This window comes from Dendrobates tinctorius, unplaced genomic scaffold (genome assembly GCF_039654945.1).
Source record: "Dendrobates tinctorius isolate UK_male_01 unplaced genomic scaffold, ASM3965494v1 ptg000086l, whole genome shotgun sequence".
Lineage (NCBI taxonomy): Eukaryota > Metazoa > Chordata > Amphibia > Anura > Dendrobatidae > Dendrobates > Dendrobates tinctorius.
In genome coordinates this window covers 49601153-49620067 of record NW_027361754.1, presented here as the reverse complement: position 1 = coordinate 49620067, position 18915 = coordinate 49601153, and the positions used below count along the sequence as shown (strand labels likewise).

The following is an 18915-nucleotide window of genomic DNA, read 5'->3' as shown; positions in this document are numbered from 1 at the left end:
AAAGCGATCAAAAAATGTCATGTGCCCGAAAATGGTACCAATAAAAACGGCAACTCGTTCCGCAAAAAACAAGACCTCAAATGACTCTATGGGTCAAAATATGCAAAAATTATAGCTCTCAAAATGTGGTGATGCAAAAACAATTTTTTGCAATAAAAGCGTCTTTTATTGTGTGACATCTGCCAAACATAAAAACCCACTATAAATAATAAATCAAACCCCCTTTATCACCCCCTTATTTAGGGAAAAATAATAAAATAAAAAAAATGCATTTATTTCCATTTTCCCATTAGGGTTAGGGCTAGGGTTAGGGTTGGGATTAGGGGTGTATTGGGGTTAGGGTTGGAGTTAGAATTGGGGAGTTTCCACTGTTCAGGCACATCAGGGGCTCTCCAAACATGGCGTCTGATCTCAATTCCAGCCAATTCTGCATTGAACAAGTCAAACGGTGCTCCTTCCCTTCCAAGCTCACCCAAGCGCCCCAACAATGGTTTACCCCCACATATGAGGTATCAGCCTACTCAGGACAAATTGCACAACAACTATTGGGGTTCAATTTCTCCTGTTACCCTTGGGAAAATAAAAAAATGGGGGCAAAGAGATCATTTTTGTGGAAAAAAATATGATTTTTTTTATTTGTATGGCTCTACGTTATAAACTTCTGTGAAGCGCTTGTGGGTTCAAAGTGCTCACCACACATCTAGATAAGTTCCTTGGGGGGTCTAGTTTCCAAACTGGGGTCATTTTTGGGGGTTTCCACTGTTCAGGCACATCAGAGGCTCTCTAAACGTGACATGGCGTCCGATCTCAATTCCAGCCAATTTTGTGTTGAAAAAGTCAAACAGCGCTCATTCCCTTGCGAGCTCTGCCATGCGCCCAAACAGTGGTTTACCCCCACATATGGAGTATCCGCGTACTCAGGACAAATTGCACAATAACTTTTGGGGTCCTGTTTCCCTTGGGAAAATAGTTCTCACAACACATCTAGATAAGTTCCTTGGGGATTTATTTTCCAAAATGTGGTCACTTGTCGGGGGTTTCCACTGTTTAGGCACATCAGGGGCTCTCCAAACGCGACATGGCGTCCAATCTCAATTCCAGCCAATTTTGCGTTGAAAAAGTCAAACGGCGCTCTGCCGAAGCAGTGGTTCCCCCCACATATCAGGTATCAGTGTACTCAGGACAAATTGCACAATAACTTTTACTGTCCAATTTCTCCTGTTACTCTTGGTGAAATAAAGAAAATTGTACCTGAAGTAATTTTTTTGTGAAAAAAAGTTAAATGTTCATTTTTTTTTAAACATTCAAAAAATTCCTGTGAAGCACCTGAAGGGTTAATAAGCTTCTTGAATGTAGTTTTGATCACCTTGAGGAGTGCAGTTTTTAGAATGGTGTCACTTTTGGGTATTTTCTATCATATAGACCCCTCAAAGTGACTTCAAATGTGATGTGGTCCCTAAAAAAAAATGGTGTTGTAAAAATGAGAAATCGCTTGCCAAATTTTAACCCTTATAACTTCCTAACAAAAAAAAATTTGGTCCCAAAGTTGAGCTGATGTAAAGTAGACATATGGGAAATGTTACTTATTAAGGATTTTTTGTGCCGTAACTCTGTGATTTAAGGGCATGAAAATTCAAAGTTGGAAAATTGTGAACTTTTCAAAATTTTTGCCAAATTTCCGTTTTTTTCACAAATAAACGCAAGTTATATCAAAGAAATTTTACCACTAAAATGAAGTACAATATGTCAGGATAAAAACAATGTCAGAATCACCAGGATCCATGACAAGGTCACAGGAGGCAAGGGTCACATGATCAGGGGCCTCAGTGTAAGCAGGAAGCTGCTGTGCTGGTGAGGGGAAGTTTATGTGTGGGGTCAGGAGGGGTTTATAGGGTCGATGTAGCAGAGCTGTGTGTGTGTACAAAGTGTATGGAGCAGAGATATGTGTGTGTACGAGGTGTACAGAGCAGAGCCACATGTGTACAAGGTGTTGGGTTCCTGTTGCTGCACAGCAGGAATCCTTAGCCTTGTATTTGGCAGTCTCCCATTCCTCTCTGGCCGCAAAGGAGGCTGCTCAACACAGTTGTCGATCCCAGTGCTCTCCTCAGACCAGCTCTGCAGGTTTGGTTGCTGCTGTCACCTCTGGTACAGCTATAGCAACGCATGCTGGTCAGCAGTGAGCTACTCCAGGGACTAAGAAATCCTTTCAGTCCACTGAACATGCCTGTGGGACGATCTCTCATTGGAGATTGGAGGTCACATGCTCACGTCCTTCTCCAGCTCGGATTGGACCATCAGGAAGGTCCCAGAAGGACGCTGCTATAAGAGTCGCATGGCCATGCGCTAATATAGATTCAAATCATTATGGAGTGTATGATGAAGGATGAATGTATCTGGTGACTGGCTCATTATGAAACCCCTACCCTTGGTTGTGTTTGCTGTTAGGGTTCAGCGGTTAGAGTCAGCGCCTGTTAGTGGCTACTGTATACGCCACAGTGCAGTGCAGCCTTCAGCACACTAGCGTCCGATGGTGTCACCCACTGCAGGGCACTATCATACCGCGGCAAGAGACAGCCACGCCTGTGCAATGCCTTGCGCAGCCTGCGCTTATCTGGCCCAATCCTGGGCGATTAGTGGCGTCCGCTTGAGCGGCACTGTGCACACTTGCACGTGTTATACTTAGCTGGCACCGCAGCTGTGTGGCCGAGCACTAGCGTGTCTAGAGGGACTCTAAAGGGGGCTTTACACATAGCGATATTTGCTAGCAATATCGCTAAAGCGTCACCGATTTTGTGACGCAGCTTCGATATTGCTAGCGATATCCCTATGTGTGATACTTACCTCTGACCGGCTCCCCCGCTGTCTGTCGCTGATTGCGCGAGATCGTGCAGCTCCATTTCTCGTCGGGCGCTTCCTGCTGGCGCCGATGAGCGAAGTGCAGCTATGTGAGGTAACAGAGTCCGCCTCTGTACACACTGGGTGAAGATAACCCCGTGTGTCCCTTTATTATACCGCCATATCACGTCCGCCATTATCGAGCAGCAGTTAGCACCTCTGCACGGTGGACCCCGGGCTGTGAACGCACCTAAATACCATCTTTATTATTTGGTGCGTTCCGCCAGCCTCTAACACAAGGCGTACAGAGCGGAGATGTGCACGGAGCGGAAATGTGTGTACGAGGTGTACGGAGCAGAACCGTGTGTGTACGAGGTGTACGGAGTGGAGCCATGTGTGTGTACGAAGAGATGTGTAAGGAGCGGAGCGTGTGTGTACGAGGTGTATGGAGTGGAGATGTGTACTAGGTGTATGGAGCGGAGCCGCGCGTGTATGAGGTGTACTGAGAAGAGCCGTGGGTGTACGAGGTGTACACACGGAGCTCTGAGTGTACGGAGCTGAGCCGTGTGTTTACGGAGCGGAGCAGAGCCGTGTGTGTATGGGGTGTACGGAGTGGAGTTGTATGGAGCAAAGCCGCATGTGTACAAGGTTTATGGAGCGGAGCCATGTGTGTACAAGGTGTACACAGCGTGGCTGCGTGTGTACAAGGTGTACGGCGCAGAGCCACATGTGTGCGAGGTCTACGGAGTGAGTGCAGCCATGTGTGTACTGAGTGGAGCCGTGTGTGTGCGAGGTGTACGGAGCGGAGGTGGGGAGCATTCATACCTCCCAGCCGTCCCCGATCCAGCAGGACTGTCCCGATTTTGAGAGTCTGCCCCACTGTCCCGGTCGGGAGCTTACTTTTCCCGCGGACACAGGAGTACACGGCGGAGCCCGAGGAGCACTTTAAAATTCGCACTTGACATTCCACCAGAAGTGACGTGCTGGAAGCTGACCGGAAATAAGGTAATTTCTGGAGATTATGACGAAACCATGGAGGCACTTCAAGGAATGCCTCAGATCCATCACTGTGCCCTCCAACAGCGCGGACAGCGGAATCGCCTTGGAATCGGGGATGCCGGCCATGTGAGCGGATCATGATATGTCCTGCACCCGGAGTCTCAGGTGGGCACTACAATGGGAGCCGAAGTGCTATAGTATCTTTATAGAATCTTTCTTTCTTTCTGTTTCTTTCTCTGTGTTCTTTCTTTCTCTCTCTGTTCGTTCTTTCTCTAATATTTCTTTTTTCTTTCTCTCTGTTCTTTCTTTCCTCTTTCTCTCTCTTCTTTCTTTCTCTGTTCTTTCTTTCTTTTTTTCCCCTCTTCCTTTCTCTCTCTCTGTTCTTTATTTTGCTGTTGTTTCTTTCCCCTCTTCCTTTTTCTCTGTTCTTTCTTTGTTTCTTTCTCTCTGCTCTTCCTCTCTCTGTTCTTTCTCTCTCTCTATGTACTTTCTTCCCCATCGTTCCTTCTGTGTTCTTTCTTTCTTTCCCTTTTTTTCTTTGTTTTTTATTTCTTTGCCCTCTTTTTCTCTCTCCCTCTCTGTTCTTTCTTTCCCCTCTTTCTTTTTTCTCTCTCTTCTTTTTTTTCTGTCCACTCTTTCTTTCTCTGTTCTTTCTTTCTCTCTGTTCTTTCTTTCCCCTCTTTTTTTTTTCTCTCTGTTCTTTTTTTCTGTCCACTCTTTCTTTCTGTTTTTTTTCTTTCTCTGTTTCTTTCTTTCCCCTCTTTCTTTCTCTCTGTTCTTTCTCTCTCTAATCTTTCTTTTTTTTTTTCTCTCTCTGTTCTTTCTTTCCTCTCTTTCGCTCCCTTCTTTCTTTCCCCTCCTCCTTTCTCTTTCTCTCTGTTCTTTTTCACTCTGTTCTTTCTTTCTCTCTGTTCTTTCCCCTCTCTTTCTCTGTTCTTTTTGTTTCTTTCTCTCTTTCTGTTTTCTTTGTTTCTTTCGCTCTTTTCTATCTCTCTCTGTTCTTTCTTTCTTTTTTTCTCTCTCTCTGTTCTTTATTTCTTTCCCCCTCTCTGTTCTTTCTTTCCCCTTTTTTTTCTCTCTGTTTTTTTTTCTGTCCACTCTTTTCCTCTCTCTGTTCTTTTTCTTCTTTCTTTCCCCTCTTTCTCTCTCTCTCTGTTCTTTCTCTGTTCTTTCTTTCTCGCTCTCTCTGGTCTTTCTTTACCCTCTTTCTTTCTCTGTTCTTTCTTTCTCTCTCTGTTTTCTTTTTTCTCTCTCTCTGTTCTTTCTTTTCCTCAGTACCAGTCAGTGTGCCCATAATGCCAGGCACTGTGCCCTCAGTACCAGTCAGTGTGATGAGCAGTGCTAAATGGGTGTGGTTGAGGCGTGGACATGGGTGTGACTAGTTGTGAAATGGGTGTAGTCGGGGCGTGGCCTAAAATTAGCCGCGGTGTGCTGCGCGCCCGCAACCTTTTGTCCCTCTTTCCCTTCTTCAGAAGTTGGGAAGTATGTAATAGTGCTCTATGGGGCAGGCTCAGTCTGTGACCTCGCCCCACACAGTGGCGGATTATAATGAGGTCAATTTGGGCAGTTGCCCCGGGCCCAGTGGGGTTAAGGGGCCCACAGCCCAGGCCAGTAAATTGCCCCATTATAATCCGCCACCGCGCAGGGCCGGATTATAGGCAGGCGGGGCTTCAGCCCCGAGGCCCCCACCACAAGAGCTTCTAAGGGGGCCCCCACCACATTCCTGCTGGCTGCTGCAATGGCACTCCATCTTCTCCCCACCTAAAAGTGAGTGACCGTGGGGGCGGCATTATGTGCTCTGCTACCAGCAGCATCTACAAGTAGCGTGAACGCTGGTGCTGCTGGTAGCGTGCAAAGGCTTGTGATGAGATCACAGGAGGGAAGGTGTCAGGGCCCCGATCATGTGACCCCTGTCTCCTCCCCTCCTGTGACCTCATCACAGGTCCTGTGCGCACAGCACAGAGCACTGAGAGCAGCCATGTATGTGGAGTGCGGCTCTGCGGGTGGAGGTCGGTGCTGGATGCCCCATTATCCTCTATGTGGAGTGCGGCTCTGCGGGTGGAGGTCAGTGCTGGAGGCTCCATTATTCTCTATGTGGAGTGCGGGTGGAGGTCGGTGCTGGAGGCTCCATTATTCTCTATGTGGAGTGCGGCTCTGCGGGTGGAGGTCGGTGCTGGAGGCTCCATTATTCTCTGTGTGGAGTGCGGCTCTGCGGGTGGAGGTCGGTGCTGGAGGCTCCATTATTCTCTATGTGGAGTGCGGCTCTGCGGGTGGAGTTCGGTGCTGGAGGCTCCATTCTCTATGTGGAGTGTGGCTCTGCGGGTGGAGGTCGGTGCTGGAGGCCCCATTCTCTATGTGGAGTGCGGCTCTGCGGGTGGAGGTCGATGCTGGAGGCCCCATTATTCTCTATGTGGAGTGCGGCTCTGCGGGTGGAGGTCGGTGCTGGAGGCTCCATTATTCTCTGTGTGGAGTGCGGCTCTGCGGGTGGAGGTCAGTGCTGGAGGCTCCATTATTCTCTATGTGGAGTGCGGCTCTGCGGGTGGAGGTCGGTGCTGGAGGCTCCATTATTCTCTATGTGGAGTGCGGCTCTGCGGGTGGAGGTCAGTGCTGGAGGCTCCATTCTCTATGTGGAGTGCGGCTCTGCGGGTGGAGGTCGGTGCTGGAGGCCCCATTATTCTCTATGTGGAGTGCGGCTCTGCGGGTGGAGGTCGGTGCTGGAGGCTCCATTATTCTCTATGTGGAGTGTGGCTCTGCGGGTGGAGGTCAGTGCTGGAGGCCCCATTATTCTCTATGTGGAGTGCGGCTCTGCGGGTGGAGGTCGGTGCTGGAGGCCCCATTATTCTCTATGTGGAGTGCGGGTGGAGGTCGGTGCTGGAGGCTCCATTATTCTCTATGTGGAGTGCGGCTCTGCGGGTGGAGGTCGGTGCTGGAGGCTCCAATATTCTCTATCTGGAGTGTGGCTCTGCGGGTGGAGGTCGGTGCTGGAGGCCACATTATTCTCTATGTGGAGTGCGGCTCTGCGGGTGGAGGTCGGTGCTGGAGGCCCCATTATTCTCTATGTGGAGTGCGGCTCTGCGGGTGGTCGGTGCTGGAGGCCCCATTATTCTCTATGTGGAGTGCGGCTCTGCGGGTGGAGGTAGGTGCTGGAGGCCCCATTATTCTCTATGTGGAGTGCGGCTCTGCGGGTGGAGGTCGGTGCTGGAGGCTCCATTATACTCTATGTGGAGTGCGGCTCTGCGGGTGGAGGTAGGTGCTGGAGGCTCCATTCTCTATGTGGAGTGCGGCTCTGCGGGTGGAGGTCGGTGCTGGAGGCTCCATTATTCTCTATGTGGAGTGGGGCTCTGCGGGTGGAGGTCGGTGCTGGAGGCTCCATTATTCTCTATGTGGAGTGCGGCTCTGCGGGTGGAGGTCAGTGCTGGAGGCCCCATTCTCTATGTGGAGTGCGGGTGGAGGTCGGTGCTGGAGGCTCCATTAGTCTCTGTGGAGTGGGGCTCTGCGGGTGGAGGTCGGTGCTGGAGGCTCCATTATTCTCTATGTGGAGTGGGGCTCTGCAGGTGGAGGTCGGTGCTGGAGGCTCCATTATTCTCTATGTGGAGTGCGGCTCTGCGGGTGGAGGTCGGTGCTGGAGGCTCCATTATTCTCTATGTGGAGTGCGGCTCTGCAGGTGGAGGTCGGTGCTGGAGGCTCCATTATTCTCTATGTGGAGTGCGGCTCTGCGGGTGGAGGTCGGTGCTGGAGGCCCCTTTATTCTCTATGTGGAGTGCTGCTCTGCGGGTGGAGGTCGGTGCAGGAGGCTCCATTATTCTCTATGTGGAGTGCGGCTCTGCTGGTGGAGGTCGGTGCAGGAGGCTCCATTATCCTCTATGTGGAGTGCGGCTCTGCAGGTGGAGGTCGGTGCTGGAGGCTCCATTATTCTCTATGTGGAGTGCGGCTCTGCGGGTGGAGGTCGGTGCTGGAGGCCCCATTATTCTCTATGTGGAGTGCGGCTCTGCGGGTGGAGGTCGGTGCTGGAGGCCCCATTATTCTCTATGTGGAGTGCGGGTGGAGGTCGGTGCTGGAGGCTCCATTATTCTCTATGTGGAGTGCGGCTCTGCGGGTGGAGGTCGGTGCTGGAGGCTCCATTATACTCTATGTGGAGTGCGGCTCTGCGGGTGGAGGTCGGTGCTGGAGGCTCCATTATTCTCTATGTGGAGTGTGGCTCTGCGGGTGGAGGTCGGTGCAGGAGGCTCCATTATTCTCTATGTGGAGTGCGGCTCTGCTGGTGGAGGTCGGTGCAGGAGGCTCCATTATCCTCTATGTGGAGTGCGGCTCTGCAGGTGGAGGTCGGTGCTGGAGGCTCCATTATTCTCTATGTGGAGTGCGGCTCTGCGGGTGGAGGTCGGTGCTGGAGGCCCCATTATTCTCTATGTGGAGTGCGGCTCTGCGGGTGGAGGTCGGTGCTGGAGGCCCCATTATTCTCTATGTGGAGTGCGGGTGGAGGTCGGTGCTGGAGGCTCCATTATTCTCTATGTGGAGTGCGGCTCTGCGGGTGGAGGTCGGTGCTGGAGGCTCCATTATACTCTATGTGGAGTGCGGCTCTGCGGGTGGAGGTCGGTGCTGGAGGCTCCATTATTCTCTTTGTAGAGTGTGGCTCTGCGGGTGGAGGTCGGTGCTGGAGGCCCCATTATTCTCTATGTAGAGTGTGGCTCTGCGGGTGGAGGTCAGTGCTGGAGGCTCCATTATTCTCTATGTGGAGTGCGGCTCTGCGGGTGGAGGTCGGTGCTGGAGGCTCCATTATTCTCTATGTAGAGTGCGGCTCTGCGGGTGGAGGTCGGTGCTGGAGGCTCCATTATTCTCTATGTGGAGTGCGGCTCTGCGGGTGGAGGTCGGTGCTGGAGGCCCCATTATTCTCTATGTGGAGTGCGGCTCTGCGGGTGGAGGTAGGTGCTGGAGGCTCCATTATTCTCTATGTGGAGTGCGGGTGGAGGTCGGTGCTGGAGGCTCCATTATTCTCTATGTAGAGTGTGGCTCTGCGGGTGGAGGTCGGTGCTGGAGGCCCCATTATTCTCTATGTAGAGTGTGGCTCTGCGGGTGGAGGTCAGTGCTGGAGGCTCCATTATTCTCTATGTGGAGTGCGGCTCTGCGGGTGGAGGTCGGTGCTGGAGGCTCCATTATTCTCTATGTAGAGTGCGGCTCTGCGGGTGGAGGTCGGTGCTGGAGGCTCCATTATTCTCTATGTGGAGTGCGGCTCTGCGGGTGGAGGTCGGTGCTGGAGGCCCCATTATTCTCTATGTGGAGTGCGGCTCTGCGGGTGGAGGTAGGTGCTGGAGGCTCCATTATTCTCTATGTGGAGTGCGGGTGGAGGTCGGTGCTGGAGGCTCCATTATTCTCTATGTGGAGTGCGGCTCTGCGGGTGGAGGTCGGTGCTGGAGGCTCCATTATAATCTATGTGGAGTGCGGCTCTGCGGGTGGAGGTCGGTGCTGGAGGCTCCATTATTCTCTATGTGGAGTGCGGCTCTGCGGGTGGAGGTCGGTGCTGGAGGCCCCATTATTCTCTATGTAGAGTGTGGCTCTGCGGGTGGAGGTCGGTGCTGGAGGCCCCATTATTCTCTATGTAGAGTGTGGCTCTGCGGGTGGAGGTCAGTGCTGGAGGCTCCATTATTCTCTATGTGGAGTGCGGCTCTGCGGGTGGAGGTCGGTGCTGGAGGCTCCATTATTCTCTATGTAGAGTGCGGCTCTGCGGGTGGAGGTCGGTGCTGGAGGCCCCATTATTCTCTATGTGGAGTGCGGCTCTGCGGGTGGAGGTCGGTGCTGGAGGCCCCATTATTCTCTATGTGGAGTGTGGCTCTGCGGGTGGAGGTCGGTGCTGGAGGCTCCATTATTCTCTATGTGGAGTGCGGCTCTGCGGGTGGAGGTCGGTGCTGGAGGCTCCATTATTCTCTATGTGGAGTGCGGCTCTGCGGGTGGAGGTCGGTGCTGGAGGCTCCATTATTCTCTATGTGGAGTGCGGCTCTGCGGGTGGAGGTCGGTGCTGGAGGCTCCATTATTCTCTATGTGGAGTGGGGCTCTGCGGGTGGAGGTCGGTGCTGGAGGCCCCATTATTCTCTATGTGGAGTGCGGCTCTGCAGGTGGAGGTCGGTGCTGGAGGCTCCATTATTCTCTATGTGGAGTGCGGCTCTGCGGGTGGAGGTCAGTGCTGGAGGCTCCATTATTCTCTATGTGGAGTGCGGCTCTGCGGGTGGAGGTAGGTGCTGGAGGCCCCATTATTCTCTATGTGGAGTGCGGCTCTGCAGGTGGAGGTCGGTGCTGGAGGCTCCATTATTCTCTATGTGGAGTGTGGCTCTGCGGGTGGAGGTAGGTGCTGGAGGCCCCATTATTCTCTATGTGGAGTGCGGCTCTGCGGGTGGAGGTCGGTGCTGGAGGCTCCATTATTCTCTATGTGGAGTGTGGCTCTGCGGGTGGAGGTAGGTGCTGGAGGCCCCATTATTCTCTATGTGGAGTGCGGCTCTGCAGGTGGAGGTCGGTGCTGGAGGCTCCATTATTCTCTATGTGGAGTGCGGCTCTGCGGGTGGAGGTCAGTGCTGGAGGCTCCATTATTCTCTATGTGGAGTGCGGGTGGAGGTAGGTGCTGGAGGCCCCATTATTCTCTATGTGGAGTGCGGCTCTGCGGGTGGAGGTCGGTGCTGGAGGCTCCATTATTCTCTATGTGGAGTGCGGCTCTGCGGGTGGAGGTCGGTGCTGGAGGCCCCATTATTCTCTATGTAGAGTGCGGCTCTGCGGGTGGAGGTCGGTGCTGGAGGCCCCATTATTCTCTATGTGGAGTGCGGCTCTGCGGGTGGAGGTCGGTGCTGGAGGCCCCATTATTCTCTATGTAGAGTGTGGCTCTGCGGGTGGAGGTCAGTGCTGGAGGCTCCATTATTCTCTATGTGGAGTGCGGCTCTGCGGGTGGAGGTAGGTGCTGGAGGCCCCATTATTCTCTATGTGGAGTGCGGCTCTGCAGGTGGAGGTCGGTGCTGGAGGCTCCATTATTCTCTATGTGGAGTGTGGCTCTGCGGGTGGAGGTAGGTGCTGGAGGCCCCATTATTCTCTATGTGGAGTGCGGCTCTGCGGGTGGAGGTCGGTGCTGGAGGCTCCATTATTCTCTATGTGGAGTGTGGCTCTGCGGGTGGAGGTAGGTGCTGGAGGCCCCATTATTCTCTATGTGGAGTGCGGCTCTGCAGGTGGAGGTCGGTGCTGGAGGCTCCATTATTCTCTATGTGGAGTGCGGCTCTGCGGGTGGAGGTCAGTGCTGGAGGCTCCATTATTCTCTATGTGGAGTGCGGGTGGAGGTAGGTGCTGGAGGCCCCATTATTCTCTATGTGGAGTGCGGCTCTGCGGGTGGAGGTCGGTGCTGGAGGCTCCATTATTCTCTATGTGGAGTGCGGCTCTGCGGGTGGAGGTCGGTGCTGGAGGCCCCATTATTCTCTATGTAGAGTGCGGCTCTGCGGGTGGAGGTCGGTGCTGGAGGCCCCATTATTCTCTATGTGGAGTGCGGCTCTGCGGGTGGAGGTCGGTGCTGGAGGCCCCATTATTCTCTATGTAGAGTGTGGCTCTGCGGGTGGAGGTCGGTGCTGGAGGCTCCATTATTCTCTATGTGGAGTGCGGCTCTGCGGGTGGAGGTCGGTGCTGGAGGCCCCATTATTCTCTATGTGGAGTGCGGCTCTGCGGGTGGAGGTCGGTGCTGGAGGCCCCATTATTCTCTATGTAGAGTGCGGGTGGAGGTCGGTGCTGGAGGCCCCATTATTCTCTATGTAGAGTGTGGCTCTACGATTCGTGACCCCCGTCACGTGACGAGGGGGGCCCACAGAGTCTGAACTGCCCCGGGCCCTGGCTACCCTTAATCCACCCCTGGCCCCACACACCCACTCCTGATCATCTGTACAGTGGACTATTTTTCAGACATTTGTCTGAACTTGGTCCTAGGGTAACGCCAGGTGGAGTGGACGAAAACTGTTTTTTTCTCTCAAAACCACACAGGGCGACTTCTGATTGCCGCTGCGGTTTCCACACTTGCTCTGTCTGGCCTCAGTAAAGGAGGAGATTGGTGTAGGTGTCTGAGGGAAGACATGATATAGCAGAGCTGAGTACATTACATGTGCAGACATGATGGGGTTACGGGTGGGCACTGGAAAGCAATCACGAGTGTAAACATGCACGTGCCTCACCCCTACAACCCCCTCCTCTTATGACGTACATGACAGTCCTCCTGTGACTCCTCCCTATTGAAACGTGGTGGCAGCCGCGAGCCTGGTCGGACCTTTGGACCTTTTTGTTTCTCCTGTAATGGATTGTCGGGGACGATGGAAGATTCCAAAACCGCAATGACCAACATCGTGACATCCCGAATACGGTCAGAGCACGGACGACATGGGCGGAGGCTTCCTGGTGCCACTGTGGCTGGTGAGCTGCGGGCAGCCGCTCCTGAATCCCGCACATTCCTGCTTCGGGTGGTGTAGGGCACACAGCACTTTTCATGCAATGTGTATCTGTCCCTCCCGAGTAATCGCCATTGCTGGCGTCGCAGCTGCTTTCACTTTCATTTTCATGACGGTTTTCTACACGCACTTTTTTTGTAGTATTTTCTGGAGGTTTTTTTTTTTTTTTGTTGCATTTTTAAGAACTGTTTCTATCATTGCCTGAATTGATTGTTTTTTTTTTTTTTCTTTTAAACTAGAATCGTCTTTTTTTTTTCTTTTTTTTTTTTTTTTTTTTTTTACAAATGACATATGATATTCTACGAGTCAGTACATAGGAATTAGACCAAATGAATATTTTTTAGCTACTAAAAAGAAAACTTAAAAAAAAAATTGGCAAAATGGCATAATAAGAAAGCTATATATATATAAATTATTTATTTTTAACATACCTGTAGAGAAAGACTTGGACTGGACATCCAAAACGTATACATTAATCCATTGCTGTTAAGCAAAAATGTGATAACTAGTGATTAGCGATGAGCGATACCGTTCGATACCCCAAAATATCGTATCGGATGTATCGCCCGATACGAAAAAAATATCGGGTATCGCCGATTCCGATACCGGAAGTCCCATTCAAGTCAATGGGACTTCCGGGATCGGAATTTAAAAAAGGCCTTTATTTCCTTGTTTTCTAATTCTACATAATGGAAAACAAATAAGAATCATGTAGAATGTATTGTGGGAGGTGGAGGAGACATTAAAGGCATAGTGGTTTATTCAAATCACATGGCATAGCATTAATTCCAATTTTTTTTTTTTTCAAGACGTTCGGAGTTAGAAAGATATTGACTATGTTAACTTTTTTATATTTTGTCAGATATGTGTGTTTCACAACTTCCATGCTCTTCACCTTCTTTTGTACTTCTCCCACACTTTCTCCTTCATGATCCGCAGCAGTAGCATTTTTTTCATCAACTTTTTCTTCACCTTATTCATCTTCTTCTTCTTCATCTTCTTCCCATTAATTTTTTTTTTCCATTCTTCATATTCTTCTTATTCAGCTATTATTAATTTTCATATGCTATTTCTTCATCTTCTTCCTATTCTTTTTCTTCATTTTCTTATGGTGACAGGCATTCCTGTAGTACTTATCTATAAAAGTTATAAGATTACACCTTACGTTCTGCCTGTCACTAAAGATTTACAACAGGATTTGTCAGTGTTCAGTTTGGCCTGCAGCAGCAGGCATTTTCCCGGGGCACCACGAGGAGGAACGGACTCACCCCCATTTACTGCTTAGTCTTCTTCTGCTTATAATTTTGATTTCTTCTATGCTGATTTTTAGTATTATGCTTAATGTTCTTCTGCTTTTGCTTATTCTGCTTCTTGTTCTTCTGTCTTTTCTTCTGTATCTTGGTGGTTGTCTTCATGTTCTTTGTCCTCTTGGTCATATTATTTAGGGTCATATTTCTGGTCTTCTTTGGTGTGGTCTTCAGGGTCGTCGTCATCAGGGTCGTCGTCATGGAGATTAATACGGATTACCAAAGACAATTTCAAAAAACTTGATCTTGGAAATGTAACAGAAGGTACAAGAAGGCTGAGAAACTGGCGAGAACCAGCTGACAGTACTGGAACCCGTAGTAGCAGCAGAAGGAACAAGAGCCAATGGCACTACTGAGGAAAAGCTGACGGTGCTGGAACCCAGATGGGTAGCAAAAGCTACAAGAGCCAATGGCACTACCGAGGACCAACTGACTGTGCTGGACCACGGTTACAAAGCAGAAGGTACCTGTGCTAAAAAGCACTACCAAGGACCAGCTGACGTTGCTGGACCTCGGATACCGAGATGGAGGCACCTAGGCCAAAGGCTCTGGCGAGAACCAGCAGACAGTGCTGGAACCCGGATGGGTAGCAGAAGGAACAAGAGCCAATGGCACTACCGAGGACCAACTGACTGTGCTGGACCACGGTTACTAAGCAGAAGGTACCTGTGCTAAAAAGCACTACCAAGGACAAGCTGACGATGCTGGACCTCAGATACCGAGATGGAGGCACCTAGGCCAAAGGCTCTGGCGAGAACCAGCAGACAGTGCTGGAACCGGGATGGGTAGCAGAAGGAACAAGAGCCAATGGCACTACCGAGGACCAACTGACGGTGCTGGACCATGGTTACAAAGCAGAAGGTACCTGTGCTAAAAAGCACTACCAAGGACCAGCTGACGGTGCTGGACTTCTGATACCAAGATGGAGGCACCTAGGCCAAAGGCTCTGGCGAGAACCAGCAGACAGTGCTGGAACCCGGATGGGTAGCAGAAGGAACAAGAGCCAATGGCACTACCGAGGACCAACTGACGGTGCTGGACCACGGTTACAAAGCAGAAGGTACCTGTGCTAAAAAGCACTACCAAGGACCAGCTGACGGTGCTGGACTTCGGATACCGAGATGGAGGCACCTAGGCCAAAGGCTCTGGCGAGAACCAACTGACAGTGCCGGAACCCGGGTGGGTAGCAGAAGGTACCCATCCAAAGCAAAGTAGCCAGGCCGCAAGCCGGCCGCAGTTACCGAAAACCACAATCCTACAGGGGGTCCATGTCCCATTGGCACTACGGATCCAGCCTTCAGTGCCAGTTCCCGCAGCCCACATAGGAGTCACCTAAACTGCAGGCACCGTAGAGTCGGCTAACCCGGCCGCAAGACGACAGGACAACGGATTGGTGGCATAGTGACCTTGACACTACCCGGAAACAGCAGGCGCGCTGAAAACAGGCTGGGCAACAGGGAGTACCCGTGCCAAAGACACTGCCGAGAACCAGCTGACAGTGCTGGAACCCAGATGGGTAGCAGAAGCTACAAGAGCCAATGGCACTACCAAGGAACAGCTGACGGTGCTGGACCACGGTTACTAAGCAGAAGGTACCTGTGCTAAAAAGCACTACCAAGGACCAGCTGACGGTGCTGGACTTCGGATACCGAGATGGAGGCACCTAGGCCAAAGGCTCTGGCGAGAACCAGCTGACAGTGCCGGAACCCGGGTGGGTAGCAGAAGGTACCCATCCAAAGCAAAGTAGCCAGGCCGCAAGCCGGCCGCAATTACCGAAACCCACAGTCCTACAGGGGGTCCATGTCCCATTGGCACTACGGATCCAGCCTTCAGTGCCAGTTCCCGCAGCCCACATAGGAGTCACCTAAACTGCAGGCACCGTAGAGTCGGCTAACCCGGCCGCAAGACAACAGGACAACGGATTGGTGGCATAGTGACCTTGACACTACCCGGAAACAGCTGGCGTGCTGGAACCAGGCTGGGCAACAGGGAGTACCCTTGCCAAAGACACTGCCGAGCACCAACTGGCGTTGTTGGAGCCCAGGGACAATCATGGTGCAGGCCGAGGCCTACTTGGTGGCAGTTTTAGATTGTTTGTAGGCTACAACAGACTGTCAACATGCTCCAATTAGGCATCTGTCTCCACTCTGTTTCCAGGATTTCACGTGACCACCAACACCGCCAGTTTATGCATACAGCAGCCGTCTGCCCAATCCACACTTGTTCCTGGGTTACTGGGGTTCTGTAATGTCAGCAGATCCCCTGATGTGTGTCTGCCAATGTCTCCTGCTCTGTCCACATTCCCACCACTTGTAGTGGGAAGGTGGACAGCGCTGGAGACAGTGCCGGACACACATTGGGGGATCTGCTCACGTAACAGAACACCAGGAACACGTGTGGAATGCGTGGACGGCAACTGTGAGCAGGAACTGGCGGTGTTGGAGGTCAGGGGAAATATTAGAGACAGAGTGGAGACAGAGGCCAAATCACAGAATGTTTAAATCTGAAGTAGTTACAATTTGGAGGCAGCAGCAGTTTGCCCTCCACACAGCCGGGGATCAGCTGACGTTACCGAACCCCACTTTCACATGAACAAGTGTGTTTTTCTGTGTGGACAGCACTTCCGAGCACCAACTAGCGTTGTTGGAGCCCAGGGACAATCAGGGTGCAGGCCGAGGCCTACTAGGAGCCAGGTGTAAAGCTGAGGTATTTTGACTTTGGAGAGAGCAGGACACTTTGCCCTCCACACAGCAGGGGATCAGCTGACGTTACTGACCCCCACTTTCACATGAACAAGTGTGTTTTTCTGTGTGGACAGCACTTCCGAGCACCAACTAGCGTTGTTGGAGCCCAGGGATAGTCATTTTGTAGGCTGAGGCCTACTTGGAGGCAGTTTAAGATAAGACGTTGTTTGAATTTTGAGGCAGCAGGAGAGTTTGCCGTACACACAGCAGGGGATCAGCTGACGTTACCGAACCCCACTTACACATGAGCGAGTGTTTTGTCTGTGCGGACAGCACTTTTGAGCACCAACTGGCGGTGTCGGAGCCCAGGGAAAATCAGGTAGTAGGCCGAGGCCTACTTGGAGCCAGGTGTAAATCTGAGGTTGTTTGACTGTGGAGGGAGCAGGACACTTTGCCATACACACAGCAGGGGATCAGCTGACGTTACCGAACCCCACTTACACATGAGCGAGTGTTTTGTCTGTGTGGACAGCACTTCTCAGCAACAACGGGCGTTGCTGTAGCCCAGGAAATAAAGTTCAGGTCATAGAAACATGAACATAACAGGAGACCTGGATCCTGTTGCCAGCCAATTATTTATTCTGGAAGAGGACTGGCAAATTGAGGTGAGATCCAGGCCTTGTTCATTTTCAGAAAAGTAAGCCGGTCAACATTATCGGCGGATAGTCGCGTGCGGCGATCTGTTACCACACCACCTGCAGCACTACAGACACGTTCCGGTAATACACTGGCAGCAGGGCAAGCCAGCACCTCCAATGCATACTGGCTAAGCTCTGGCCATGTATCCAGCTTAGAGACCCAATACTTGAACGGGGAAGAGTCTGTCACCATCTGACGGAAACGTTGCCTTCTGCTGACTGGAGCCATCTGTGATGGTGTAGCCGTTTGTGGCGGTCCCACAAAACTTTTCCACATTTGGGCCATACTGGCCTTGCCTTGTCCTGCGGCACTGCCTCTGCTACCTCTTTGTGCAGAGCTTCCTCCACTGCCTCTACCCACATGGCTGCTTTGAAAAGCACTACCAGCAACACTTGCGGGGGGAATGGAGAACATGATGGCCTGCACAAGTGTTTTTGGTACTCCCGCATTTTTCGCTCCCGGTTCAACTGTGGTATGAGGCTTTGTAAGTTGTCCCGGTAGCGAGGATCTAGGAGGGTGTACACCCAATAATCAGCCGTGTGGAGAATGTTGGCGATGCGGCGGTCATTTAACAAGCACTGCAGCATGAAATCAACCATGTGCTGCAGACTACCAACTGGACCGGAAATGCTGTCCCCAGCTTGAGGCAGCATCTCTGCCTGCTCAGCATCACCCCACCCTCGCTGTACACACTGACTACTAGAGCCTTGTGTACCTCCCTCCTCTGGAGAGATGTGTTCCTCCTCCTCCATTGACTCCTCGTCATCCTCCTCACTAAGTGTCCCCTGCCTGGGCCTTTGTGTGGAAGCACGTTGCGCAGACTTGCCAGAAGTAGATGGCATTTCTGACTGCTCATCCTCGACCTCTTCAAAAACCTCCTCACTTAGTGCTTGTAAGGTTTTTTGAAGCAGACAGATGAGGGGGACAGTCATGCTGATTAGTGCATCATCTGCACTGGCCATCCGCGTGGAGTCATCGAAGGCACGCAAAACTTGGCAGATGTCCCTCATAGTGGCCCACTCAGTGGTGGTGAAGTGTGTCCGGCGCACAGTGCGACTTGTTTGCGCCTGATGCAGCTGGAACTCCATTACTGCTGCCTGCTGCTCACACAACCACTACAACATATGTAACGTTGAATTCCACCTGGTGGGGAGGTCACATATGCGATGTTCTGGCAGGCGGAATCGGCGTTGCAGAGATGCAATGCGCGATCTTGCCATGCTGGAACGCCGCAAGTGAGCACACTCTAGGCGAACCTTGTGCAGCAGTGCATCAAGATCCGGATAGTCCCTCAGAAAGCTCTGCACGACCAAATTGAGCACGTGTGCCAGACATGGTATGTGAGTGAGTTTGCCTAGGCCCAGAGCTGCCACTAGATTTTGGCCATTGTCACTCACTACCAAACCTGGCTGGAGATTCGCTGGCACAAACCACACATCGCTCTCCTGCTTGATGGCATTCCAGAGCTCCTATGCTGTGTGGCTCCGATTCCCCAAAGAAATTAATTTAAGGACTGCCTGTTGACGTTTGGCCACACCTGTGGTCATATCTGGCCTAACAGGCTCATGCAGTGCTGATTCCGAGGAACTAGAGTAGGAGGAGGACTCAATATGTACAGACTGCATTCCTGCAATCCTTGGAGTTGGCAGAATACGTACAGAGCCACTCTCCAGATCTGTACCCGGCTCCACAACATTGACCCAATGGGCAGTGAGGGAAAGGTATCGTCCCTGTCCATGGCTACTGGTCCACGCATCGGTGGTCAGGTGACCTTGCTACTGACGGCGTTTAGTAGCGCATTTTTAATTTTTCCCTCCACATGCTTTTGCAGGGCAGGGACGGCTTGCCTGCTGAAATAAAAGCGGCTGGGCACGTTGTATTGTGGAACTGCCAATGACATCAAGTTCCGGAAGGTGTCAGTCTCCACCAGCCTGAATG

General features: G+C 51.8%; 1 protein-coding gene across 5 annotated transcripts in view; it reads left to right on the top strand.

The window, feature by feature from the left end:
* The first annotated feature begins 5692 nt into the window (after positions 1-5692).
* TNFRSF14 (TNF receptor superfamily member 14) overlaps positions 5693-18915 on the top strand; it is a 92983-nt gene continuing 79760 nt past the window's right edge. For 2 of the 5 annotated variants that reach the window (XR_012234072.1, XM_073585378.1), the window contains exon 1: positions 12028-12252. Coding sequence is in view for 3 of the 5 variants with exons in the window: in XM_073585378.1 (XP_073441479.1) it covers positions 12220-12252 (33 nt within the window). In the remaining 2 variants the exon portion in view is untranslated. Of the gene's footprint in view, positions 5899-12027; positions 12253-18915 lie in introns of those variants that run through there. The other 3 variants (XR_012234073.1, XM_073585379.1, XM_073585380.1) reach the window with 2 other exon arrangements.